Below are 27,054 nucleotides of genomic sequence, written 5' to 3'. Positions count from 1 at the left end.
TGTGTAAAATAATCAGCGATAATCATCGAAGATGCAGAACCAGTAACAGGCCTGCAGATACAGTACTTATACCGACACAACCCTGGCGTGACAAGGGGGCTTTGTGTACCTTTACCCCTACTGGGTAGCAGTTCTGTCAGAAAGTGTTGGTGTGCTTCCACAGCTGATACTTGTCTGTATCTGAAGGCCCAGAAAAGATTTCTGAATGCCTGCCACAGAGAGAGCTAAACTGATCCCTTAAATTGTGGTCAGATGGGGGTTTCCAAGACATCAGCAAGCCCAGTGGTGGGAATACGGTTGCGACAGCAAGGAACATATCCCTTGTGCAATGGAAAGTTTGGAGGGGAACCGTGTGACCAATTTAGTTTCTGACTTCTGTCAGAAGATTGCAGAGATGCCTCTTCCCTCAGGCAAGCTGTCTCAAGGGTGAAACAGGGATGTAGAAACTACGAGACAATACAATGTGATTAATTTCTCTTGCTTGGGAATGCTGTTCTGCTACAGCCCAATTTTCAGGTGTTTTTAAGTGTCATAACTACTTTGCCTACAGTCTTCTGGGAAGTGTTCCATTTAAATCAGCCAGCGCAATCTCTTTGGTGTCTAATTTACTGCGTAGGGGTGTGGAGCAGGAGAGCCATTTGGTGTTTAGCCTGAGCAAGATTAAGGTGATGCTTTGAGTTGAAGGAAGCAATTACGGCAATTGTGCACGGAATGTTTGCATTGTTTTGTCTATTTTCTCCCCGCCCCCCCTTTTCCTAACTGTCTTGCAACTGTTGGAAACTTATCTACTGATTTCAGGACCAGCAGACCCTGTGAACAATACCCCTCCTTTGGGAGGAGAGGAGCAGATTGCACGCTTCCCTTCAGAAACAGTTCTCACAAAGATAAAACAGGGGTTTGCCAGTGCCATGTTGTGTTACAGTTTATTCTATTACTTTCTGTATTTTAAGGCAACACTGGGGTTTCTACCTCCATGAGACCATCCAGGAATACTTGCACAGGAGAGTGATTTCTGCAAATAACACTATACTTGCATAAATCAAGGGTGGCCTTAATTTCTAGAGCTGCACATTTCGGTTTGTAGATGGCTTCCTTCCTGGATGTTGAGGTGAAATCAGGAAGTCCCTTACAGTCTGCTAATTATAAGCTCTTTATATATAGATGCTCTGTAGGGAACTACTTATGTAACGTATTTGGAGAGCATGTTTGAACTGAAGATACAGCACGTTCAGCGAGATGTTTCCATCCCAGGAGCTCTTTCCCTTGTGGATCCACCAAACCTGTTATTCAGCCTTTAGGATGTAACACAAAGCGGACCCGTTGACAGAATTAGAGGGTGGAATAGGTGAGAAAGTGCAGAAAAAGGAGCTGCACAAAGCCCACAAAGCCCAGTGCTTGGAGCATGGGATGTGCCGCCCACCACACCTGCAATTCCCAGAACAGCAGAACTGTGCCTGGTGACAGAACTGGAGAGTTTGTGCCCCACAATGGTAACAAAGGTGACAGAAACAGCAAGTCCTTCGAGGGGTGGCTGAGGCCACTGGGGGTGTTTGGTCAGGGGAGACCTCATTGCTCTCTGCAACTACCTGAAAGGAAGGTGTGGGGAGCTGGGGGTCTGCCTCTTCTCACAGATAACTAGTGATAGGACCAGAGGGAATGGCCTCAAGATGTGCCAGGGGGTATTTGAGTTGGAAATGAGGAGACATTTCTGCTCAGAAAGAGCAGTCAGGCACTGGGACGGGTTGCCCAAGGAGGTGGTGCAGTCACCGTCCCTGGGGGTGTTCAAGGGAAGGCTGGATGTGGTGCTTGGGGACATGGTTTAGTGGGTGACAGTGGTGGTAGGAGGATGGTTGGAACAGATGATCTTGGAGGGCTTTTCCAACCTGAATGACGCTATGATTCTAAAATAACAACGTGTGTATTCAAGCTTTTATTTTTCCATGCCGCCCACAGCATCTCCTGTCAGAAAACACCTTTTAACGGGAAGCCCGGCTCGGGGCTGGAGACCCAGCTCCCCACTCCCAGGCAGCGGCGACCTCCCCCTTCCTCTTCCCTTTTCTTCCCTTCCCTTCTCCCTCCCGGGATCCCGTCCCCGTCCTCGTCCCCGTCCCGTGGCGGCGCTGCCCATGCCGGCTGAGGCAGGCGGCGCCATGCGTCGTGTGGCGCCCCGGCGGCGGGCGGGGGCCGGGCTTCTCCTTCCTTCCCTCCCTCCTTCCCTCCCTCTTTCCCTCCCCGTCTGTCTGTGTCTGTCTGTCCGTCCCCCTGCCCGCCTCCCTCCCTCCCTTAAAGCCGGCGCGGCCGTGTCAGTAGCGCAGTGCGGGAGGCGGCTGCCGGCGGGGGGGGGCGGGCGCCATTTGCTCGGGCGCGTCTGAGGCGCTCCCGCCCCTCGGGCCCGGGCTGTCACCGCCTGAGGAGGAGCCGGTGCCGGGGCTGCCGCGGGGCGCCGCCAGCATGTTTGACAGGACGCGGCTGCCCTTCGTGGCGCTGGACGTGGTCTGCGTGGTGCTGGGTAGGTCTGCGGCCATGGGGGACCCGGGCTTGGCCGCGAGGGAGCGGGGGAGAGGAGCCCCCCCTGCCCCTCGCCTCCCCGCATGCACAGCCCCCGGCGCGGGGCTCCCCCTGCCTGCCTCTCGCCTCTGCCTGCGGCCGCTTCTCCTCCTCGCTCTTCCTCCTCCTCCTCCTCCTCCTCACTCCTCCTCCTCACTTCAGTGCCGCCCTGGGCCCTGCCCCTGGGCTGCAGCTGCTCCCCGGGGCCCCTCACAGCCCGTCCCAGCCCCGCGGGGTGGCTGCCAGGCTGCGGGCTGTGCCCCACACGCGGCGGTGCTCCCCTCAGGCAGCTCCGGGACCGCGGCTCTCGGTTCTTGTCATCTCTTTATTTTCCATCAGTCCCTCCTAAAAAAGTACAGCCCGTAGTGTGAGCTGTCGCAGGGTGCAGGGGACACGGGGTAGGTGCTGGTCAGATGAGGGTTGGGGAAGCCAAAGCTCCTCGAGGTGCTGTGAGCCAGGGAAGCACCTTCACTATCTGCTTGGGGACCCAGGGGGTGTTACGTGGTCTTGTTTTTTTGGCAGCTTTCTTCTTGCTCAAACAAGTGCAGAGCTTTAGTGATAAACCCGGGCATGGTCTTGTCACGGGCCAGAGCTGTATGAACAGCACACACCGAACGTGACATCTGTCTTGGTCAGAGGCATCCCTACTGCCAGCATCAACATCCGAGCAGTGCTCTAGCTTGCTTAGGTAGGCTGCTGATAGCTTCTGGGTGCTTAAATAGCGATGCTGTGTACCTGCAACTAAACGGCAGTCAGTAACAAAAGCCGTGGTTGACAGACTTTTTTTTTTTCTCCTTGCCTTGCTTGCTTCTTACTGTCAGGGGAGGAATTGCAGCCAGTGCATTGTATAAAGCATCCTGACACCTGCAACACATCGAGTTACAAACTCTGTACTTGAGACAAAATACAGAAATATAGGAATGGGATAGATATTAGAAACAGGAGCAAATTCTCATCTTTTCATCTTCTCCCTGGCTCCCACAGGATTGAGACAGGACCTTAGAAGAACACAGAATTTAAGCCTGTGCCTCTGGAGGGGGAATCTGTTCTGTTTTTCTTCTATCAAGAAAACTAATTCCTGTTGATTTGCATTTTTTTCTTAACTCTGCCTCCCCCCTGCACGTGCACTTTGATATCTGTTCAAGTGACCTAGGTAACTGCTCAGATAAAGTGTCTTGCAGCTAACCTGATATCTAATATCTCTGCTGGAGAGACCATGAAACTTCTCAGATAAAACTTCTTTAACTGTGTCATACTGAAAGTTTAAGGCTCTGTAGACCAGCTTTGGTTAGGGTCCAAAGTCCCAGTCTTGGTGTGATCACCCTTTCTGCCACAAAAAGGGCTACCACATATGATGCTTGTGATCCCTGAGGTAACTCTTATGCAGTTACTGATGTTATGCAGTTATGCAGTTACTGATGTTATGCAGTTATGCAGTTCTGATGCAGAGCAGTTTGGCTTCCTTTTTTTCTTCTCTTCTCTCTCCTGATCCTGCCACCTCTGTAGTATGTGAAGGTGGCAAAAAAAAAGCCCCAAACAATAAATTTTATTGTCTCAGCAGAGTTGGACAGAAAAAAAAATTAAGGCTACTTAGTATCACCACCTGGTGATGCTTCAAGTTTTGGCGACCTGACTTGTAATTTCCCTGCTATGAAAGTGGATGACTGACTGCATGTCTGTTTGACTTTTGCTTGTTCCTCGTACTGTTCTTTCTGCAGGTTCAACTCTGCCAACCTCTCTGAGTTTTCTGAAAGGGGAGGAGGAGAGAAAGAGCTTTCTTGTGAGATTGTGTGTGTGATTTTAAATGTGTTTATTGAAAGGTCTGGCAAATGCTGAAGATGGTACAGAGGAAAGAGACAGAATTGCTAAGTTAAGATCACAAAAGAGTAGGTTGTACCAGTGTCTCCTGGTTAATGTAGTGTCAATCTATTAGACTCAGGTTTCAGGCAGTTAAACTGATCTAGAGTTACTCTTACCTGGCCTTTAAAGAAACTCCCTCCCTGTCCACCTTTCTAACTGGTGAGGGAGAGATAATTCTGGGAAAGCAGTCTTCAGTGCCCTAAGAAAAGAAACATGCTCTTTCTCTTATCAGAATGATAATTCCTTCCTAGTAAGCACCAGAACACTAGATAACGTTAGGAAAAACAAACACACACAAGCTGCAGACTTCTGCAGCCCCTGTCAGTAGGAGCAGAGCAGCGAGGCTGTGCCTGCGTGCTGCAGTGCTGGTGGGTGGGTGCTGCATGGCTGCGCCCAGGTCTGCAGCACCACGGACAAAAGCTCCCATCTGTGTGGCCCAGTGGGCATCAGCTAACATCTTCTCCCTTCGGTGGAAAGTGTGAATGCCCTGGGCTGCAGGGTTTCTTTCCTCTGCATCCTTATGTTATTACTGGTCCCTCCTTACTTTACTGATGGAGAGACAGCTCTTACAGCATGGCTCAGATGTCTGGGACTGTCACTGCATTTAAACAAAAGTAAAATGGTTTTATATCGATACCAAGACTTGGATTATTTCTTATTATTGATATTGTTTTAATGTTTCATGCAGGAAAACAACAGCTTGTGAGAATAACTTGATAGGCTTTGTCTGATGTCCTCGTTAGGCACTATACATGTGCACCCTGCTGTTCCTGCAGGTCTATTGTTTGGCTGCAGATCAGGCTCCTTCAGAAAGGCAAGTAAAAGAACAAAGCCGGGAAACACCTGGTTACATCCTAGAATGAATGCAAGAGCTAAATACACCTACCTCTAGTCCAAATTCTCATTAAGACTAGGTCAGGGTGTATTTAGAAAAAAAAAACACCATGTTTTTTTTTTTTTTTTTTTTAAAAAAAAAAACTTCTTTTCTAAATTAAGTACTTTAGAGGTGACTAGAGAAGGAAAACGTTTTCTGTGAAGTAAGGCCCTAGGCAACTTGGTTCTGGTCTATGCTTGTTGCAGTTCATGTCTAATTTGAATGCAAGGTTGAGGTAAAACAAGAACTTAGGATCTTCTCTGCCTTGTCAGTGGTGGTACAGGTATTGTTTGTAAGGAGTGTGCTTGTCAGTGTGATTGCTTGGCATAATAGAATATGTACATCCTAAAATTAATATTTTTTGTGAAAAAAAAAACACCTTAGCCTTCTGCAATAAGTTGGAAAATAGTACGGGGTTACTTACGTAGCTATGCTTTACAGCAGTTTTAAATTCGTTTGGTGTATATATAGGGACTTCTTTTCTTCTCACAAAGATAGTTTCATGACATTCCCTTCAGTAAGGGAAGGGGAAGCTGTAGTCTTCCAAAGAGAACAACGTGAGAACTAAAACGAAGTACTAATTGCTTACATAAGATTGGGTGTTTTTAACAAGATAGCTGAGTCTACAGGAATGTGTTGTGGTACAGGGCAGTGTGCTAAATAGCAGACACCTGTACAAGCAAATCCACGTGTCCTACAGTTTGTGTAGTGGGGGAGTGCGATGGCCAGGCTGCTTTGTGCACCCCATACAACATTTCTGTTTTAGGTGCTGTTATTCCCATCTGGCAGAGTTTGGTCTGTCGGTGAAGGCAGAAGCCTGTACGATGGTGAGGGATTGCCATGCAGTGAGGGAAGGCCTGCTCTATATGGGTTAGCACTTCCTGATTGCCCTCATTCAAGTAAGACCTCCTCCCCTCTTACTTCTGACTCACGGGTACTTGTGTCACCATCCTTATTTTCCACATTGTGTGGATGCTCTTAATCTCTTCTCTCTTGTGCCTGAGTTCATGGTTAAGCTGTAGCAGGTTCATGTCAAAGCCACTTGCCTACAGATGACACTGTCCACCAGGGACCGCAAGGTGGTACTCACTAGGTTGGCTCTAGGTTCCCCAAAAACATCTGTCACCTCAAACCCAGAAGGTCTTCCCTCTGACACTGCTTTCTTGAAGACATGGGAGTGAATATTGCAGTTGTGACACTGTTCCCTTGTCCCCTCCCTGGAGCCCCAGGTTAGAGCCTGACTAGCTAATGAATGCCTCAAAGCCAGCAGTAAGGTTCTTGCTTTGCCCGGTGTTGCTCTTAAGTATATCTTGTCCTCTGGCTAACCCCTGCTCACAAAAAGTTCTTGTACTTGCCTTTTTACAGCTCTGTGTAAATCCTGGTCCACCTTCCAGTATCTTCCCATGAACCAGATCGTGAACTCAGCACTACACTCCTTGTTCTTGGCAGAGCAGGGGAAGATGCTTCTCAGCAGCGAGCCTCCTTACCAAACGCTTCAGTCCTGTTTTTTAAATCATAAATAGACATAATAAGGGCTCTTGCAGCGTGCTGGTGCCTTCTGTTTAAGAGATGGGGAGGGAAGATGCATTTTCTCTAGAAAATGAAATTTCTACAGCTAAATGACATCATTTAGCTCATCCCTCATAGCTGAAGAGGTCCTGCCTCATCTTGTAGCTGCTCTGGTGCTAGCCAGAAAAAATGTGGCTGTGATTTTTGTCAGGGATTCACTGGTATGGGCTTCATTGCTGCTGTGTCTGCTCTTTGGAGGGCTTTCTCCTTATCCCATATCCCCCCAGCGGAAGCTTCTCTTTCCTAGGGCCTAATTACTTAGAACAGGTCTTGTACAATAGCTGTGAGATGTTACCTTGCCATCCCTGGTATAGAAGAAAGGGCATAGCTTTTTGCTACATGACCCCTTTCCTAGGGAAGGAGGAAGCAGTACCTGTACTGAACAAGAGCTTTGCCCTAAGTGTAGAAGGGATTATATACCAAATTTCAGCACTTCAGTCACCATCTGCCTTTCTGTTCAAATAAGATGGAATTTCTTCCTCAAGTTAGTACATTATCCCTTTGTAATCTGGTTCTTTTGTTGCTGATTGCTGCTGTAGTAAGGCCACAGCTGAGTCTTGGATGACTGAGTCACTAAAGCTTAACTGTATGTGCAGCATTCCCTGCAATCTTCGTACTTAGGATGATGAAGAGTATGTGTTCCTAACTGCATCTGCCTTATTTTCAGGTGTCCAAAGGGTAATGGGTTCATCTTACCACAGGCTGAAAGGGCTATTTCAGCAGCTAGAGGGTGAGAGAATACCTTCAGTCAGGAACTGCTCCCATAGAACAGCCACAAGCGACTTCTCACGTCAGCTTCTCCCATGTGTGTTTGTAACACTTCCCTGAGTCAGTGAAATCAAAGTCTTCAGTTTTGTTTCATTAGGTGAGTCTTCACTGCAGGGCTGGTGTCCAGCTAAAATATTCGTGCCCAACGTGGTGGCTGGCCCTGAGGCTAATGAGATTCTTGAGGAATGGAAGTACAATTGTTAATTCTGCTTGCACACTTGCTTCCGATCTCTTTGTTAGCCCTAGGACTCCACTGATCAGCCCTGGAAAATGAAATCTGATCATCAATATGTAGGTGCTAAGACCACAGATCAAATAGTGGCGATTCTTGACAGAACTGGCAAGCTACCCCTGCTCTATTACATGAGCACAGGAAGACTTTCTACACCAACATTATTCATCATACTTTCACATCGAGCAGCGTTTACAAATTCTTGAGAACTTCACATTCCCCCAAATCAGTACAGAACAATGGCTGTGATAGCTGTAAAGTATATTGGGCATAATTTCTCTTCTAAATTCTATTTAGATCTAGCTTAATACAGAGGTTATGTTCTCAGAGTGGCTACACACTACAAACTTCAGTGTGCAGTGAAAAAACAATGCCCCAATACCAGAAATACTCCTTGTAAGCACTGTGGCATGCAGCTGTGTGTGAGATGTCCTGGTAGGCAACAAGGTGTACAACTTAATGGGTGTTCTGAGTGCCTCTGCAGCACTGCCATTGTAGGACTTGGCTTTCTTAAAGCATGTTTGAGTACTGCTGTGCTCTTAGGCCTCAGTGGGAAAAGGGCAGATGCCCTTCGAACTAATAAATCCCTATTTTTGGGGGGCTGACTGTTACTTCAGATCAGGGTGTGTAACTCTAAGTGAAGGATCTGAAAGTCTTGTGGGAGTGAATGGAAAAATAATTATCTTGCCATTTCAGTCTTTATAACTTCATGAAAGAACACTGGCCTTATAATTGACACCAACTTTGGTTCATTTATTTATTTAAATTGCTTACCCGTGTTGCCAGAGTTAATGGCTTGGTTTCCTTCACTGTATCGTGTTCCGTGTTTGTAAGTGCAGTTTTAGGTGGAATGTTTGCAGGAAAGCTCTCCTAGGCTGTGTGTACTTGGTGTGCACATATGGGCTTCTAAATTCTTTACACAACATGGTCAAAGCCTTTTACAGGGCATGCAGTACAGGCGGTGATAAATATTTAACTTCTAAACAGGGAGGGTTTCAGTGGGAGAACCTGCTCTCTCTTGCTCGGGCTGCAGCCAGCTTGCTTCGAGCATTGCAATGAGAGGAGCTACCCACACTTACATCCCTTTCCATCCTTTCTCCCCTCTGCCCCTGATCTCTTAGTGGTTAGTACATTGGTCTTAAATCTCTGTCGGATGTCAGGAGTAAGAGCAAGTGGCCTCTGCCCTGCTGGGTGAGCTGCTGCTGAATTCCCGGGGGTTGTCTGTGGGCTTGTTTGGCTTGGACCTCCTCCACCCGCTGACCAGGTGCCGAGCAGAGGGCAAAAGGCCTTAGCTTCTGACCTGCAGTGGGCTCTCTTGAGCCATGTGGTTTTTGTGGTGCAAAGAATAGGATAGGGGTGAGATGAGACAGTAATACATCCTTGCACTTACCTTGTGTTTGTACTTCCCAAGATGCTCACAGGAGAGACAGCTGTGGGGTTCTGGGCTCCAGCAAGTGCTTCTAAATGCTCATTCAAGCTGATTGTGTCATCTTGTTATAACAAGATTGAAATGTAGAAGTGAGGGAGCACACCTCACTTGTCCATCCAATTCTTTTTTAAACAAGTGTTGTGGCTTATTCTAACAGGTCAATCATACAGGTAACTGAACTAGTGTTCCCGTGTAGTAATTCTGCTGTTGGATGCAGAAAAACTGTAGAACTGGGTGTAGATTTCTGCTAATAAATGAGTGGACTAGAAATTATTCAGTGCTTAGGCTGTCCCAGCTCAGAGGAAAGCTTCCCTTGCCTTCTGTCTCTACCAGCCTTGACTTTTCTTACCCAAAAGCATCAGGTATGGGGAGGGGATCATTTGGTGAAAATTGTTAGCTGGCCCAGGCTGCTCACCTGGCTTTTCTGCAAGCGAACAGAAAGACTCAAAATGCAGGTAATCTATAGCTGCAGGTTTATTTGTGAGATTCAGATGTAGTCTGGTCTGTGAAATGTGTCTCCCTTGTTTGCTGAAGCCTAGTACAGCAGCTTCAGGCACTGTCAGAGCAATCAGTGTGCTGGTATTAAAAACATTCTGCATTCTTCAGGGTAGCGAACTAAGAAACTCTGCTGGGAAGGTTTGTGACAGCTTTGACTGGGAGGTGAGTTGTAGGGTACTCCCTCATCTCAGCTGCTGAAAATGACATTGACCTTCCATTTGTCCATCCCTCAAAAGTGTCAAAAGACAAAACACTTCTTAAAGTTGTAGTCTTCCTTTTTTTTTTTTTTGGGGGGGGGAGTTTTCACTACACCCATAGTCACTTCTACCTAAGAGCCATTGACTATTTCTTTCTCTTCACTGCACATAGAAGAAATTCTTCAGTACTACTGCTTTTTACAGATTCTCCAAAATTCACTACAGCAGCATGACATTGACCTGTCTGTTTCTTTAAATCTCTCACACACCTCCTTACCCCCAGATTGTGCATTCTAAAATGAGCAGGAAAGCAAACATGTTTGTACTGGCTGAAAATAACGACAAAAACACATGTAAGAGCAGGAAAAATCTCAGTTCTCCCTCACCCTGAGTAGAAGTTACCAGCTGGGTTAGTAGGTGAGGTTCAGCTCAGAATGACACCATCTATATGGACGCGGAGTTATTTCACAATATCATCTCTTAAATAAGTATGTATGGTATGAAAACTCATTTTTTTTAATGAGTGGCCAATTACTGGTCTGTTATGAGGCTGGCTTTCGGTATATTTCATACAGATTTTTCCAGTACAGCTTTAGTTCCTGTTTGACACCTTCCTTCTTCTCCCAGCTTAGCTGTAAATTGGGGATTTCTTTTCAAAGGCCAAAGTTTACTTTGTGTCAGAACATCAGCTGCACAATCTAACGATCCTTTTCTCCAGAATAAACATGGAGAAATACAAACATCAGTCTCACTCTAGTCCAGTCCAGTTTCTCTTAACTAGCACTTCTGAGCTCAGATTAGCGTGATGGAAGACTTTGGTTAATGATCAAGCTAGAATATTCTCATTTTCCATAGACACTTGAAGGTTAACTGCCTTTCCCCCAGCTGCTAGGACGTACTCGTTAGCTTAAATGAGAAGAACTTTCTGATGGAAGGCTGGGTGGGGGTCTCGTGTGCCACAGGGAACTGGAATCAACGGCTCAGGGAAGCTTTCAACGTGGTGCTAAGCCTCAAATGAAGGTTGTCACCTCCAAAGATAAGGAGGTCATTGGGTTAATTAAAAGATGTTTACAAAAAGTAGTTAATTACTTTGAACTGCTTAAAACTGGGGAGGAGAATGTCTTATAGCTAGGGACGCTGTTTCATGAGGCATTTAAATTGATCTGAGGCTACGGCCAGTCTTTTTTTCCTCCATACTCCTGGCTACTTGTTCCTGTTCTATACTTTCTACTACCTTTAAGTCATGCACTCAGACAGATGAGCAAGATCTCCAGAAAATATTTATGTTCTCTGAATTTTCTAATTTTCTTTTTTTTTTTTTTTTTTGAAGTCAGATTAATGTCAGAAGCTATTACAACCATTATGAGGACAGGGTAAGACAGTAAATGGCCAGAGGCAGGATGAGGGGAGGTCAGTCTAGGCTGGCTTGAGTTGCTCTTCAAAACTCCTGAAGTTTCTGGCCATGTTTTGATAGTACCACAGCTGATTCCCAACTAGATAGTATGGTGTATATAATGGTGTAGGATAACATAATGCATAGTCTATAATGAGCAAAAGTAAAAAATAGTTTTAATATGCATGACTGCTCTAAACTGTGTCCACAGCCTGAATTAGGAAAAGGTTCTTGGAGTATAAGCAGAATGCAAAGACTGTTTTTGTGACTCTGAAGCCACCTGCTGTCACACAGTATTCTCTGCTGGTCTTACATGTTATGGCAACTGTCAGCTGCAAGAGAGGCCAGCTCAGCTATAAATGTTAGGATATTTTTCATTTCTTTGTCTAAAGATACCTGAGTCAGCAAGGTGCCCTTGCTGCTAAGAAAGCTAATGGCTCTCTTGGCTGCGTCAGGCAAGGCACTGCCAGCAGGTCCAGGCTCTTCCCAGGTGCTCAGTGATGGGCAGGATGGGAGGCAGTGGGCACAACCCTGCACACAGGAGGCTCCATCCCACCACCAGGAGCCCTCCTGTGCTGTGCGGGTGAGGGAGCCCTGGCACATGCTGCCCAGACAGGCTGTGGGGTCTCCTCCTTGGGGATCTCCAAAAACACCAGGATTTGGTCCTGGGCAGCCTGCTCTGGGTGTCCCTGCTTGGGCAGGGGTTGGGCCAGATGGACCCAGAGGCCCCTGTCAGCCTCAGCCCTTCGGGGGCTCTGTGATATCCTGTGTAGCTTGCTGGCAAAGCCAAAGTGTGCCATGATGTGCTTCTAAGCTTAGGTACTTCACTCTAAAATCACAAGTGTGGCAGATACCATGCGTCTGAATAACAATGCAGCAGTACATACCATGAAAATACAGCTTATCATTCTTCTTTTATGTAGGATAGATGGTGGAACTTCATTTAAACAGATGAAAACAGAAGGAATTTCTTCTTAATAAAAACACATATAAGAACACTTCTCTACATTAAACAAGATTTTTTTTTTTCCGGATAAGGACTCCACCTTCCCCTTTCCATGTTTTCTTCCTGACATTCATTTTCTGTGGGTGGAAAACTAATCTAACAGTAACTTCCTTTCTGGTCTCCCACCCTGTACTTCCCTTTCTTCCTTCCTTATAGGATTTTGTGTCATACCATGTTGTACAGCCAGATACGGATAAATAAGAGTTCACTGATGGCTATTGATACTGCTGTGAATTATCTAGGTTCACAATGGAAACGAGGCTGTAACTGGCTGGAGTTGAACTTCCTTGTGGTCTCAGAGCAGCCTGATATAATGTGTGTTGCTAGCTCAGCTTTGTGTTGCCCTGTTCTTAATAGCTCCAGCCAAAAACTTAGAGCTGTTTCTTCCCCCAGCCCCTGCTTGGTCATTCCAATCCTCTTTCAAACTCCATCCTGTGCCCTTTTCTGATCTGGTTCATGCGTCTGAGGTCTTTCGCCATTAGATAAAGGCTTCAAATCTCTACAGGCCTTTTTCCTTTTCAACTTTGCTGCTACTTCTGAAGCTTTTGAGGGTCAGCCACAGCACGTGTGTTGGAACCAGGTGAGCAACTCAGAGCTGCCCCCTGTTTCTTGCTGCTAGCTTGCAGAGCAACCTCTGGAGTCTGTCGGTGACAAGCAGTTGACCAGATCAGTTAAGCAAAGTAGCAGAAAAGAGAAACTCTACTTCCCAAAGCTCCCCATGCTTCAGGCTCAGAAGTGATCCTTTTCCTCTGAAGGCTGTGTTTTGGGGGAGGTGGATAATAACCAAGCCATTAGGATCCCGTAAGGAAGGTGTGGGTTGCCTAGCTCAGAAGAGCACCCTCAGAGGTTGCTGCTGCTGGCTAGGTAAAGAGGAAGAGAAACCTTGTAAAGAGGGCAGGGCACGAGGGCTGGTGTACGATACTGCCTCGTAGCCTTCTAATCTTTACTTAGATCTTGGTGATCCTTACCAACTGAAGGAAACAGCTAATGGATCCGCACGGATGTGCATTCCTCAAAGTTCAGCGTTCAGTCAGCCTGCATAAAGGTCGTGGGGCAGCTTGGCATCTGCCATGGTGATACTGGTCTGCCACGTACACCACTGTTTGCTTCTGGTGTGGAAACTGCAGGGCTCTTTGTCTGTGTGTACCCGGTGGGGTCTTCCCACCCTTCAGAATGAGCAATGGGAAAAATGCTGCTGTTCCTTTGCCATGGGCAGTCAGTGTAGGAAGCCCACCCAGCTTCGGGTTCCTCATGTTCTCTTGCTCTGGACTGCACAAACAAATTTTGCAGTCACCTATGTGAAGCTGTCCCTCTCATTTGCTGCCCTTCCTCCCCACCCTGCCACTTCCCAGTGTTTCCTGGCTGAAAATAAGAAATGATTTCTTAATGTCAACTCTAGATGACATAGTCTATGTAGTACTTAAAAACAGTTCTAATAACGTAACTGAATCACTTTGATTTAACCACTATGCAAACCTAGAAATGTCAGAAGGAATGGCTGAATGTAGGAGCATCAGAAAAATTCGGATGACTCTTGTTAAGCAACAGTAGTTCTGACAAATGAGTTCTTACAAACAGATTTAACATAAAGTTATTTCTTCAGATGAAGAGAGAGCTGAATTTTGAGTTCCTTTCCCTGTAGTTTAATGAAAACTGAACTTCTCTTAGCTCAATAAAAATGAATAACACTGTCAGGAATTCGCCTTAATTGGAAAAAAACTAAACAATAAAAAGCCCTCAAGCTTCTGTCTTAACTAGGTTACAGAGTGAGTAATTCTCTCCTACTGCAATTACACAACAACAACAAAAAAACTATTCAAAAGAAAGTTTGTTTTGCTGGAAGGCTTAAAACACTGCTTGTCAAACCGTTCAGGTCCCTTCTTTCTCATGTACGCTCATGTAATGTCTCACTTCCAATTCCTAAAGATTTTTTTGTTAAAAACAAGCAAACCACCATGACCCAGAACCGTAAAACTGTGAGCGCTGGTGGCACGAAACCTGGAATCGGTGAGCTAAGGATCCTGCCGTGTTCGTAAGTGAGCTCTGCTGGAGGGGCTTCTAGCTTCTGACGAGAGCACTTGGAGAACGTATTTCGGCAGCTGACAAAGGTGATAAGTTCACTAAGACAGGCTAAACCCAAACACCCAGAAACAAAACCAAAGGCAAAAAAAAAAAAAGTAAAAAGCTGACAACATTGGCTTAAAAAAAGTTTGATCTAGAAATGTAATGGACAGAAATCGTGTGGCAAAGGAGTAACTACTTCTTGGTGTTAAGTTGTAGCAGCTTTTCTCACAAAATGCGTCCTTGTGTCTATAGTAGTCAGCTTCTGAAGACCACAAGCTGCTGCTTAAATAGACCATGAGGTTGTGACATTTCCACACACGACCTCTTTGGTGGTATTTTGGTGCGACCTATTTGAGGAGATAGGACTGCAAGAAATAGGACAGCGAGCTGGCAAAGCCGTGGCTTGACTCTGGGTATGGCGCGCCAGAGACGAGGACAGGAAACGTGGGCTCTGACTTACATCAGCGGAATCTTGCCACGGCCTCGGAGAGCTGAAAATTGGCTCCAGACTGCCATGCAGCAACCTCCTTTGATCCACTCTGAGCGAACTCTTGAGTTCTTCAGTGTGACTTCCTTTGTGCTCAACGGGCTGAGTCTGCTTGCACTGCTTCTTGCTCAGCTGTCAGAGCAGAGGAGGGAGAGGGCTCTAGATGTGATTGATTAGGAGGTATCATACTTCACCAAAAGGCTGGTGCTTCAGCTTCAAGAAGTGCTTCCATCTCATGAGATGTTAAAGCATCAGCCGAAGTGATCTGCTGCACCAGGGCCTCTGCCTTTCAAGTGAAGTGTGACAGTCCTCAGGGTTTCAGGTGCTTTGTGGAACAGATTTCTCCACTCTTGATACCTTCCTTTCCTTCTAATGAAGCATATAGGAGTAAGTTTATTTAAAAGGCCTTTAAGAGGTGATTTCCCTGAGCTTAGTTTACCTCTTTCATCTTCTTTTAAGCAAAAGTCTAGTTTTTTTGGGTTTGGGCTTTTAACAGTTCTTCATTATACACTGGTGATCCACTACTTTTTCAGGGGACCAAGGGAAAGGGGGAAACTTGGAAGTAAGACGGCAAACTTGAGCTTCCTAAGCTGACTGCTCCTGTGAAGTCTATTCTCCAGCTAATTCTTACTTTGACAGAAATCAAGTCCAGACAAATGTATCTTTCAGACATCTTGATGGCTTCTTTAGGGTATGACTGCTAGCATACTGGGAGTGAACTTAGGAGAGGACATAAGTTAATGTGTTATACATGCAGAGTAAGTTCAGAGAGCTGTCATTCGGACCCAAGTCTCTGTTTTCATGTTAAAATTCATTGTTATGTGCATGCAGAAGTCTTCTGAAGTGAACCAAATTCATGTAAATGCACCTTGTAAAATTAAAAACCTCATTGCTGTTAGATGCAGTCCATTCAAAGTGCCCATGTTTCCTGCTGGTGTCTCTGAAGTTCTCTTGCTCTCCTTACCTGCATGGAAAAACACTTGCATGAAATCTTTAACTTCCCTATTCAAAATAAAAGTATCTTTTTTTTTCCCCTTGTTTTCTGTAAACACTGACCAGATTAGTGTGTAGAACAAGGCTGGTAATTCAGATATGAGCCAATGTCATGGGGTGGAGAGGGCACAGAAGGGCACAGACTGCCCTCACTAACTAGCTGGTCATGTGAGTGGCAAATGCTGTCCTTAAGCACAATCTTGGTTCAGTGTGTGTGGCAACTCTGTCTGATGAAAGGACTTGGAGTTCTGTGCTTAACTTCTCTATCTGGTGGGGTAATATCAAGGTCTTTCTGAAGCAGATGTATAAAATTTCTGTAAAAATGGTTTTCTAAGTGTGTATGCTGCATGATAATTTGCTCTGGCCTGGGAAACTTGAGTTTTGCATGTTTGGTAGTTTCCTCCATGCATGTTTAAGAATGTTTTTTTTTTTTTTTTTTTTTTTGATTTAACCATATGTATTTCTTTTTTTATGTTTTTTGTTTTCCTTCCCCCAACAGCTGGCTTACCCCTTGGTGTTCTAAACTTGGCCAAAATAAAACCGTATCAGAGAGGCTTTTTCTGTAATGATGACAGCATCAAGTATCCGTTCCATGACAGTACCATCACATCCACTGTCCTCTACACAGTGGGGTTCACCCTGCCCATTTTCTCTGTAAGTAGCTAATATATAGGGAGCTTTGGTGATGGGAGTAAAATGTATGCCTTTTAGGATTACAGCACTGTGACTGAGCTGAAGCCAGGAGGAGAGGTTATAAAGGCAAAGTCCCGAATGTACATATAGTCGTATACATGTGAAAGGTGCAGTTGGCTACTTTCTGTTTGCAGAGAAAATCTGGAACTAATTTCTAACTAGCAGTGTCTCTATAATGTCATTTGCTTTAGGAACAGAAAAATTGGAGATGAGGATTTGCTGCATCTTAGTGAGCTTCGATTGTTATCTTTGGGGAGAAAAACACTACAGGTTCCATATTGCTAAGAAATGAATACATCTGTCTTCTGTTCAGAATGGCTTACTCTGATAAATATTTGTGGTGATAAGACTTCCACTTTAGCAGAGCATGCAAACCTGCAACTAGCAAGTGTTGGTTCTGTACGCTTTCTACAGAAATGTCTAATTTGAATTCGGTGGTGATTTTTTTTGTTTAAAAAGTGTAATGATTCCTTAAACCTTCAAAAGTGGGATACAGAGGCTGAAAATCCAGATGCTTACAGAAAGAGGCTCTGTTTTCAAGACCACATGATTTTAATAAAGAAGAATTAAACTCTGCGGTAGTTCTTTTAACAGTATTTTAAGCCTGATTGTATCCAAATTTTAGTAAGGTTTGAACTAGTTTAGAGAGCCAAAATCTAACTAATCAGAATAGTCTCTGGCCTGGAGTTTCATCTTGTCTCTGCACATATTAAACTGGTTAGAAGGTAGAAGTAGCCATTTAAAACAAGTCACCAGATATCCGTGGAATCTATACATGTGCTTTTTTTACTCAAATTTTGCTTTAAATGTTTGTTTGTTAGAGGTTTGTTCCTCTCCAATAAAAGTAAGGTCAACACAACAATTGTTACCATTAGTATTTAGTTCAATTTTTGAGGAAAATAGTTGTCTGAAGCTTTTCAGTTAAGTCCGCTAATGTACATGTGTAGGATTTGCACAGCAAACTTACAGTGCCTTGGTGCAGGGAATTAGAATATATACCTGTATCCTCATTTCTGGCCTATGGTTTGTGTATTTTTTTTGGGGGGGGAGGGAAGGGGGAGAATGACTGTCAAAATCTAAAACATTTGTAGGTTTACAACAACAATACCTGTTATCCAGATTGGTTCTGTTTCAATTTGAACATTTACAAACCATGAAGTAACACAGGTTTCCTGTGATCTAGTGAGAGAAAGGCAGTCTTTGTAGCAGAGGTATATTACTGCTGTGTGTAGGTAACACAGTAACTTAACTGGTTTTATTAGTCCTGGTTTTAGATTCCCCCACCTTGTTCTCTTAAGTGTTGGTCTACTAATGCAAGAAGTCTTAACTGATGCCTATTAGTTGGCTTGGATTAAGTTTGTGATGCTTCCAAGTTCTGTAGGTGATGAGCTCCTTGTAAAACACCTCTTTCTGAGAATGATAGAAGTTATTGTAGGATAAAACCAAAATTAAACTACTCTGCACTGAGTAAAAAAAGAATCTGCCTCTGAAACTGCTGGGACCCTATCAGAACAATGGATATTTAAATTGTAATTGTACTTCACTGCTGAAACTTGGAAGAGGAGGAGAATCGGGTTGTGGAAACAGTTCTGGAAATGTCTGTAGGCAGTTTTTCAGCCCCTTGCAAAGGGTGAAAAGACTGTGCTTACTGAGAACTTGAGGACTAGGGTGAGCTGTAGAACTAGGGAGCCAAAGAAATAGGTTTTATCAATTACTGAATTTCAAGTGGATTCCAGCTGAATGCTTTCTAACTTCAATATTGCTTTTAGTCAGAATGGAAGGATGGCCTGTTCTCCCATGTGCCTGGTGACAGGATGAGGGGGAATGGGCTAAAGTTGCGCCAGGGGAGTTTTAGGTTAGATGTTAGGAAGAATTTCTTTACTGAAAGGGTTGTTAGGCACTGGAACAGGCTGCCCAGGGAGGTGGTGGAGTCACCATCCCTGGAGGTCTTTAAAAGACGTTTCGATGTAGAGCTTAGGGATATGGTTTAGTGGGGACTGTTAGTGTTAGGTTAGAGGTTGGACTCGATGATCTTGAGGTCTCTTCCAACCTAGAAATTCTGTGATTCTGTGAAAAAGTTGACAAGGCAGAGGACAGGAGAATCAGATATCCAGACTGATTCTTGCTCTGGACTGTCTCAATGGAGGCTTGAGACCTGTTTTCAGAGCAGCTAAAGTTTTTGGAAGTGGTATGTTTTGAATCAATACCTTCAACAGGGTCAAAGCTGGTTCATGAGAGCTTATTGAACAGTAGTTCTCATTATCTCACATCTAGTCCAAATGTTATCTTGAGATAAGAGTCTTGTGGAAGGTCCAGGCTTTTTAATTAAGGAGTTGATGCTAAAAGTAGGGTCTAGTACCGTGCGAAGAGTTCATAAATAGGTCTTTTGTGCAAACTTTGTTCTCACATCAGACTCTTGTTCCTGCGTTGGACTTAACCTCAGCTTTGTCTCATTACAAGAAAGAAGAACTTGTGGTAAGAAGTTGAGGGAAGTAAAGGGAAACATATCTGAAATGTGAAAAATGAATGGTTAATCGAGGAGTAAAGTGGTTATAGGCCTTCCCTCTAGCACTCAACAATGTGGAGGTATCCCTGATCCAGTTATTTAGTCTTTAGCCACCAAAGCCTCATAAAATCTAAGCAGAAATGCTTGAAATATTATGAGTATGTTCCTTGCTGCACTAAAAGATTGCTTATCTTCAGAATCCAGTAAGAAATGGCCTCAACATCTTCCCTGCATAATAATAATGAAAGGTCTTGTCTGTTTCAGTTGGTAGGATAGGCCTGTAGTGGAACATAAAATAACTTCAAAGGTGTGTGCGTGCAACCCAACAACCAAAAAAACCACCAAATGTACAATAATGAGTAGCGCATAGATATTCCATTGTTAAGAAGTCTAGTTTTATGAAGAAGGAACAATGACAAAGTGTGTCAATGTCTCTCTTGTGGCAAGCTCTAGCCATGCCCATTTGCATGTGCTCCATTCAGTTGGTCTTTTCTGGTGACCTGACCTACAAATCAATTTCCTCTTCCCCCAGTCCTCATTCTTAGACCCACTGCCTTCAGGGGCACTTATGCAGCTTTTCTTAAATCCGCTGCTTGGGACTCCTTCCTTTGAGTGAAAGGAATGTCATGGGTCTGTGGAACTCAATTTATCCTCCTTGAAGACGTACACTCAAGTTGTGTCACAGAACAGTTTGGATTGGAAGGGACCTTAAAGATCACCTAACTCCAATGCCCCCTGCCACATCACTTTGTCTTTTACTTCATAAAACAGAACAAAGTCTTTGTTTGGTTTGGCAGACATTGCTGTCTTCAGTATCACAAAGCCTTCCCAAAAGGAAGCCACTTAGTTTTGTTTCTTTGACCAATTAGACTTAATGTTTTCAGAAACATGTCCTTCCACCATATGCATCAGTATCTGGCTGTCAGTTTTCCTTCCTACAAAGGCACAATACTTTGGAGGCCACCTATCAATTTATTTTCTGACAAAAGAAGTGAAACTTTTCTGTGTTTGTGAAAGGGATCCGTTTTGCAGTGAAACTTCAATTGAGAGTTCCTATTTGATTAATGATATAAGCACTTACTGGGCTAACTCATGTTTCTCAAGGGACAAATGTAGTTACAACTGTGGTAAAGACTGATAAAGCAGGGAACTGAAATTAAGCCATTGTAAGACTCAGATTGGTACAGATACGTGTTTCATTTTTTGCTGTCAACTTTTTTTATGGCCCACTGCTGATACTTTTGCAACTGATTGAAATTAAATTTCGTTTTGACACTAGAGCGCACATTAGCATCCCTTTTCTCATTTTTAGGTCTCTAGTTATTAAAACTGATAGATTTATTATTTATTAAACAAGAGTTTCTCTACTATAGGAAACCTTTCAAATAGGAAAATGTGTTACTCTCATAGTTTCCATTGCACTGGAAACCTTTTCGGGCAGTGCTGATGAATTTCATATTCTGCTATGAGTTCTGCTTGACACTAACTGTTCACCTGCTATACTCCAGATGAGTATTGTCTTTGAAACCATGCTTATTCTGAGGAATACTCTGCTTAAACCTAGCATAATAACCCTGTGTGAAGGGGTAATGTGTAGGGTGATGTACTTTAATTAAAAGATCAGTCATCCTTGAGTGAGATTGGATGCAACACCTGCCACTTCTGAGCCTCTGCACCAGCTTCGGCCCCTTCTGTTTCACGGCTGCCCTGCAGAGCAGTTGGATGCAACAATACCAGAGGAGCACCAAGCACATTCTGTGCTTGAATGAGTCACCTGTACCAGATGCAAATCTTAAATTGTGGCAGCTTGCCTATTAAGTGTGTAGACTTGGGGTTGTACTTCTTTTCTCAATCCTTCAGATGCAATTATTAATACAGTGATGAAGGTGCCATGTAAGAACCAGAGTAAAATAATTGGCAGCCTAATAGTAGACAGCTTCAGGCAAGGGTTTTTAAACTTGTAGGTGAAGTTTGGTCACAACTACGAGAAGACCAAGCTGTCAGTGTGTTTGAGCTGTTCTTGAAGGTTTTAGTTGACAAAGTATATGAAAGAGTAAAAAGGAATAGGGGGAGATGTAGGGAGAGAGAGTTGAGACTTCTGCTTAAATTACTTTAAATAACAAGCAGTCTGTCTTCTGTCCTCTGGCTCACCTGCTCACACCTTCATTTGCTGTGCCCTAGGCAGTAAATTGCTTATGCAGCTTTTTTTCCTGTCTAAAATTGATTGACAAAAAGCAGCAGTTGCTCGTGGTGAACCAAAGATTGATGGCTCTTCCTAGGTGCTCTCATGAACTTTAAAGTTCTTTACATAAATGGAAAATGGAGCTGTTATAAAACTGAAAAAGAGAAGCAAAAATCTAACTTGTCTGTAAGGAGCTGTGAGACACCAGCAGCAGCCTGCATAGAATGCAGGTAGCTACATGGGGTAATAACAAAGTCTTGGAAGTTTCAGTTAAGTCATTGTAAAATGAATGTTTCCAGGCATGTTTTCTAGTGTTGTACAAATGAATATTATGAATGTTTTTGCTGATGAACGTAGTAGCAGGTCTCTACAGAACATACAGGAGAAGCATTAACTTGGCTTCTGCCTTGACTGTCTTGAATTTCTGGTGTAAGAGGACTTAATCTCAAAATACCACTTACGCTTTTCCATTGGAAACCTAGGTCTTCCCTAGTTTAAAGCAGTTCTAATGAAGTTGACATTAGCTAATAGGTTGAAAGTGGTGATGGCTTTGCTGTCTGCTGTTCTCTCAGCTCTTCAAGAAAAGCCTTAACTTTGTCTTTCTAGATTATTGCTACCCACTAGTGAAGCACTGAGGTATAAGTCTGTTTTGTCAGAAATGCATTCACTGTTTCCTGGTGTCAACCACCTGTTCTCCTAATCCTATTATTCCTCTTAATAATTCCTCTATAATCCTATTAATCCTCTCTTCTTCTAGAATTAAGGAGGTCTCTATCAGTACTTGATCAATTAATAATTGGAAATTAGACTAGGAAGATGAAGTTCTCAGACAACAAAGCAGCATTTAAAAAATAAAACAACGTAAACCAACCAACAAAACTTTTTTTTCTATAGATCCAAATGATCTTCTCACCAAAATATTATGCAGAAAATCTGAGGGGTCAAGATAGGACAGCAATATATCTGGCTACTGACATACAGTGTAGATGAATGTAAAGTGATGTCCCTCCTGAGGAGAGTAGAAGGGATAATAACCCTATGCAATCCTAGTGTGATGTTCTTCCAGCCTGCATGGTAATGGTCAGCTTTTAGCTCCATGAAGAAGTGCTTTGGAAAAGCCTTGTCTAATGGCTGCTCTGTTGATGTACAGCAGCCATAGGAAACAATTTCCCCCCTCTTGTACGCTGAAATGACAAGCTCATCTGAGTAGCTTAACCTCCAAGTGCATTACTCTGAACTCATTAATGGACAAATCTCCATCTCTCTTGCCCTTAAAGTGGTTTTGCAGGCAAAACTGGATGACCTTGATCTTCTACTGTGTCAAAGAGTTGCCAGCTTTGTCAGCAGTACATCTGCTAGTTATGCCAGAATCATTAATAAATTATACACTGCGGAGTGCTAGCTCCGTGACTTGATCCCTGAGATTACCCTGCCAGTAACCTTCTCCCAACCTTATAGTTCGTCTTAACATACCTTTTGTCATTTTCCCTTTAGTCAACTTCTTCACCCTGCTGCAGTTGACTTGTAAACCTTTACAAGTCCACATCAGGGATGCTTTTTTGGTATTGTCATCTGAGAAGTACTCAGTAGAGAGCCTTTAATGACCCTTTGCCATCTCTACTTCTTACTAAAGAGAAAAATCCAATTACTTTTCTTACTTTCGTCTAAAACTGAGTCCAGCTGGTTTTTAGTAATTCTCCTGTTTGTTTGCCAGACTCTGCACTTTGAAGCTTGGTTAGGGGGAAATGGATATTTGTAGAAAAAGCAGGGCTTTTCTTTTAACATAGTGTGGCAGTGTGATTGTGCAAGATGTAGCATTCACCCCTACTGCCCAGAGATTTGCTGCTGAATTTTTACTACTATTCCTTGAGAAATAACCTTGATACTTCCAGGTGGATAAATCTCATGTCTAGGTAGGCTTATCCTGCAACAGGTCTAAAATTCTGTTAATTTTTCTTATGCCTGTCCTCTGAAATGATGGTATCTTTCAGGGTTTAAAAAAAAAGTCTATTACAAATATAGGGCTAACTAACTTTGTGCTTATTACAGTGAGAGGCTTCACCTTGTTCAGACATTATGCCAGTTGTGTTGCTTGTATTTTTGTGTTTGTATGAAAGCTGAACTGTGTATTTCTCTGTCTTTTATCTTGGAGGGATGTGTACTTACACTGCAGAAGTACTAAAGGTCTATGTTTGAAAGGATTTCAATCTAAGTGTCAGGCTTGTTTATGTGGGATTTGTTTATTTTTCTAAACAAACTCAGCAAAAAACAGCAAAACCCTCAGTTATGGTGCATTTTCTTAATGGTTTTGCTTGCCAGAAACAGGGGTTGCTGTTGTCTTCTTAGTCTGACTTCCCCTTTGCTCCCTTCCCCTCTAAACCAGCTAACAGTGAAACCAATCAATGTGTATTTAAAAGAAGTAAATTAAACCTGCTGTATGGAGCGTGTTTTGAGGGGGTAGCTGTAGACCCCGGGAGAGTGCTTTACTGGCTCTTGATGTCTTTTTGGTTACTGATTAGCAACTGCCTTGGACTGTGCAAATGGTAAATTGCAAATGTAGTTCTGTTGACTGAAGGTTTCGGTTTGATAGTATTAGATCAATCTGATAAAACTGCCAGTAAGCTGGCTTTTGGAAACTAAAACTTCTGCGCCAGCTTTTAATGGAACATGTCTCCTTTCAGCACTGAGACATGCTCAGAACAAGGAGAAAAGTCTGTTGCAATTGTTTCTTTAATCAGTTACAATTGGAAGAAAATGGAAAAAAAAATACTACGTGTAACGAACTGTATACAATTTTTAACAGTGTTATGTTACACAGCATAGCTCTTTGGATTAATTGTAGGTAAATATCAAACTTTTTAAGACTGTCTCAATGAAATCGTGCTTTCTGACTCAAAGCTACTGGCTTTCTTATTTGAGCGTTGCTGGTTATGACTTCAGGAAACTGTCTGTGACTCCCATAATTAATGGATGTTCTTCCCCATACTCGGTGGCCTTCAGGTGTAGGTGTAGTACTTTCCTCAAAGCTCCATGGAGCAACCCATTATATGCTTTCATACCTAGTGCTGGTCTGTCAGTAGTCCACTGCTGGACACAAATGACTGCGTAATACTTCATACGTTGTCTCGGTAATACTGCCTGAAGGATTATAGCTCAGGAAGATCAGAATCCTTCTCTCTCTTAAGCCTGGGGAGATGTTCTGAGTGCTAGGGTGAAATGTGAGTTCCTTTACCATGCTCTTCATCGCTTTATTACGCGACTCTTGGTCTAACAAAGACGAGCAGTGGAACATCAGACAGATGAAGATGCACCTCAGCACTTGAGTGATGGAGAGAAGCTGTGAAAGAGGGCAGTCTAACTTATTTTAGCTGGTTCCTAGTAGCTTAAAATGCAAAGCAAACACCAAGTTTGTTGTTTATTTAACTATTCTGTTTGCATGCTCTTGATACAGGACAGTGCTGCAAGCACTTACAGACTAATCAGAGCAGAATCTCAGTATTGCTGAAGAGTGAGCACACATTTCAAACAACTTCTCTTTGCAAGAAAAAAACATTTTTGAAACATAACCTGAGCCCTCCAGAAACTTGCCTCCTTTCCAGCCATGAGCATTTGGAGCAGTAAGGTGGGGGTAGGAGGAAGTGGGGATGAAGCCACCTTCATGCCATTAATCATAAAGCAGGTCTTTAAAAGGGATGATACACAGCTGGTGACATGCCAGTGACAACGCCTAGGAGAGCAGAGATTTTGGGTTTTGGTAGCTGCCTGGACGTGGTCCTGGGCAACCTGCTCTGGGTGTCCCTGCTTGAGCAGAGGTTAGGCTGAATGGACCCAAAGGCCCCTGCCAGCCTCAGCAATTCTGGGATGCTGTGATTTGTGTTCTTAGGCTGAGCTTAATTGCGTGAGTGACTGCTTTACAGGGATGATTGGAAACTACCAACTTTGAAAGAGTAAATCCTGTAAAAAATCAGTCTTATTTCATCAGTCCATTTAATCAGTTCTCATTTTTAACCTTGAGATCTAAAGAAGTCTTGAATCTTTTTGTTAGTGTGTGTCTAGGGCAAAAACATCCTTTGTTCCATCATACTTCTATGGAATAAATGGTGTTGGAAATGCATCATGGCCTCGTGTTGACAAGCAGCACCTTCCCTCGTGGCTGCACGCTACTTCTGCCTCCTCCCTCGCACAGGGGAGCTAAACACTGATCTGCAGCTGATGTGCAGGCGTGCTGCTGTAACACCACCACGGAGGAAGGCAGGGCCAAATCCCTGCTATCCTTGCTATTAGGATCAAGGAACACTAGTATTTTTTGTTTTGTTATGTTTTCTTTTTCTTTCCCTGGTAGAAAGGCTGCTTTTGCACCGTCCTGCGCAGCCCAGCTCCCGGGCAGCGCGCTGTCTGCTGTCTGAATGGCTCAGTGTTTTGGAGAGGCTCTGGCTTGGCTCTCAGCCTGTCCTGCTGTCCCTCCTCTGCTCGGTCAGTGTGCCTGGATGGCTTCCAGAGCCAGATCAGTTGTAGTCCCCCTGGCATGGATCTGGAAACAACCCCTCTTCACAATGGCAGGGCTTTTCTCCTCCCTGGAAGTGGTAGGAAACTTGGATTTGTGTAACTGCAGCAGTGCAGGGTGTGTTTGATTCTGAGTGATGGGCACTGCAACAAGCCCCGAGCTACTCAGCTGTGTCCCAGCACTGCGTCACTCTCAGGTTGCCTCGAGGAAGTTTTCACCTCATGAGTCACTGGCTTGTCATTCATTCTTCCCTCTCAGTTTTGAAACTGAAGCATTTGTTTAAAAGTCACTTCTCCGTGACGTAAACAGCAAAAGCTGTAGCGAAACATTGGCGTAACCACCGTGTTCCTCATCTGTGTCTGGACCATGAGTTGGACTGTTTGTAGGGCTTCCTGAGTGGAGATTAAAGGGGGAAAGAGTTTGAGAAGTATCCAGTGTTTTCTCTTTCACTTTTGTGAAGTTTGGCTATAACTCTGGGCTCCATTCCTTCCCTACTCCCTAATTTTTTGCAGCATTTGATATTTTTTCTTCCCGATGTCATCTGCTCTGTCCTTTCTATATTATCTTTGTTTGTAGACACTTACCTGGGGGTGGCTGGTATGTACGTGGGAAGAGGTAGCTGGGCTGTGCCCTGACACAAAGATCCTGAGGAGGGAAGTGTGATCACGGTGGCATCTCTCCTGTAGGCAGGACGGAGCCCGTCTTTCATCCTTGTGATCCCTAATTGGTATATAAGGAGTAGGGTCTTCCCCAAAATGACTTTTTGTTTGTCCAGCTCTCACCTGGTATGCATTTTGTATGATGCTACTGAATTTCGAGCACAAAATCAAGTTCTCTTCCGCTTGTAAATCCCGAAGTTGAAGACTTACTGAAGGTTCTTGGTGGTCTGCCATTTCTCTTCTTCCATACAGTCACGTTCTTCTGAGGTTATTCATCCCTGTAGGAGCAGTGCTTGCAATCTTTGAGCCACAGACAGAGGATCAGGGTTTAAAAATGCCTTGGTAAGAGTTTGTATCCTCTTGGGAACGTCTCTTAAACTCTGCCGTTCAAATGCCTAGCCTCAATTAGTGTTGCAGGTCTCCTGGTGCACAGTCCGTTGTGTGCCTTCATCTTGTCCTTAAGATGACAGAAACTCCTTTTGATGGAAAACAGGAACGAAACCTCCAAGCCCCGAGGCTGTTGGGTGTGTGCAGTGACCACGTTGTTCCTGGGACCTAACCAGTGTGCCTGGAGTGAGGAGGCTGCATGCTCG

The 27,054-nt window shown here is 44.1% G+C and overlaps 1 protein-coding gene across 2 annotated transcripts in view; it reads left to right on the top strand.

The window, feature by feature from the left end:
- The first annotated feature begins 2,316 nt into the window (after window positions 1-2,316).
- Window positions 2,317-27,054, top strand: part of PLPP1 (phospholipid phosphatase 1) — a 59,260-nt gene continuing 34,522 nt past the window's right edge. Inside the window, exons 1-2 of one of the 2 annotated variants that reach the window (XM_038169950.2) lie at window positions 2,317-2,509; window positions 16,417-16,571. In XM_038169950.2, coding sequence (XP_038025878.1) covers window positions 2,452-2,509; window positions 16,417-16,571 — 213 coding nt within the window. In that variant the 5' untranslated portion in view covers window positions 2,317-2,451. The remainder of the gene's footprint in view (window positions 2,510-16,416; window positions 16,572-27,054) is intronic. The other variant, XM_038169951.2, reaches the window with a different exon arrangement.

The sequence above is a fragment of the Anas platyrhynchos genome, chromosome Z (assembly GCF_047663525.1).
Source record: "Anas platyrhynchos isolate ZD024472 breed Pekin duck chromosome Z, IASCAAS_PekinDuck_T2T, whole genome shotgun sequence".
Taxonomy (NCBI): Eukaryota; Metazoa; Chordata; class Aves; order Anseriformes; family Anatidae; genus Anas; species Anas platyrhynchos.
This window is presented reverse-complemented; position numbering and strand designations above follow the sequence as displayed.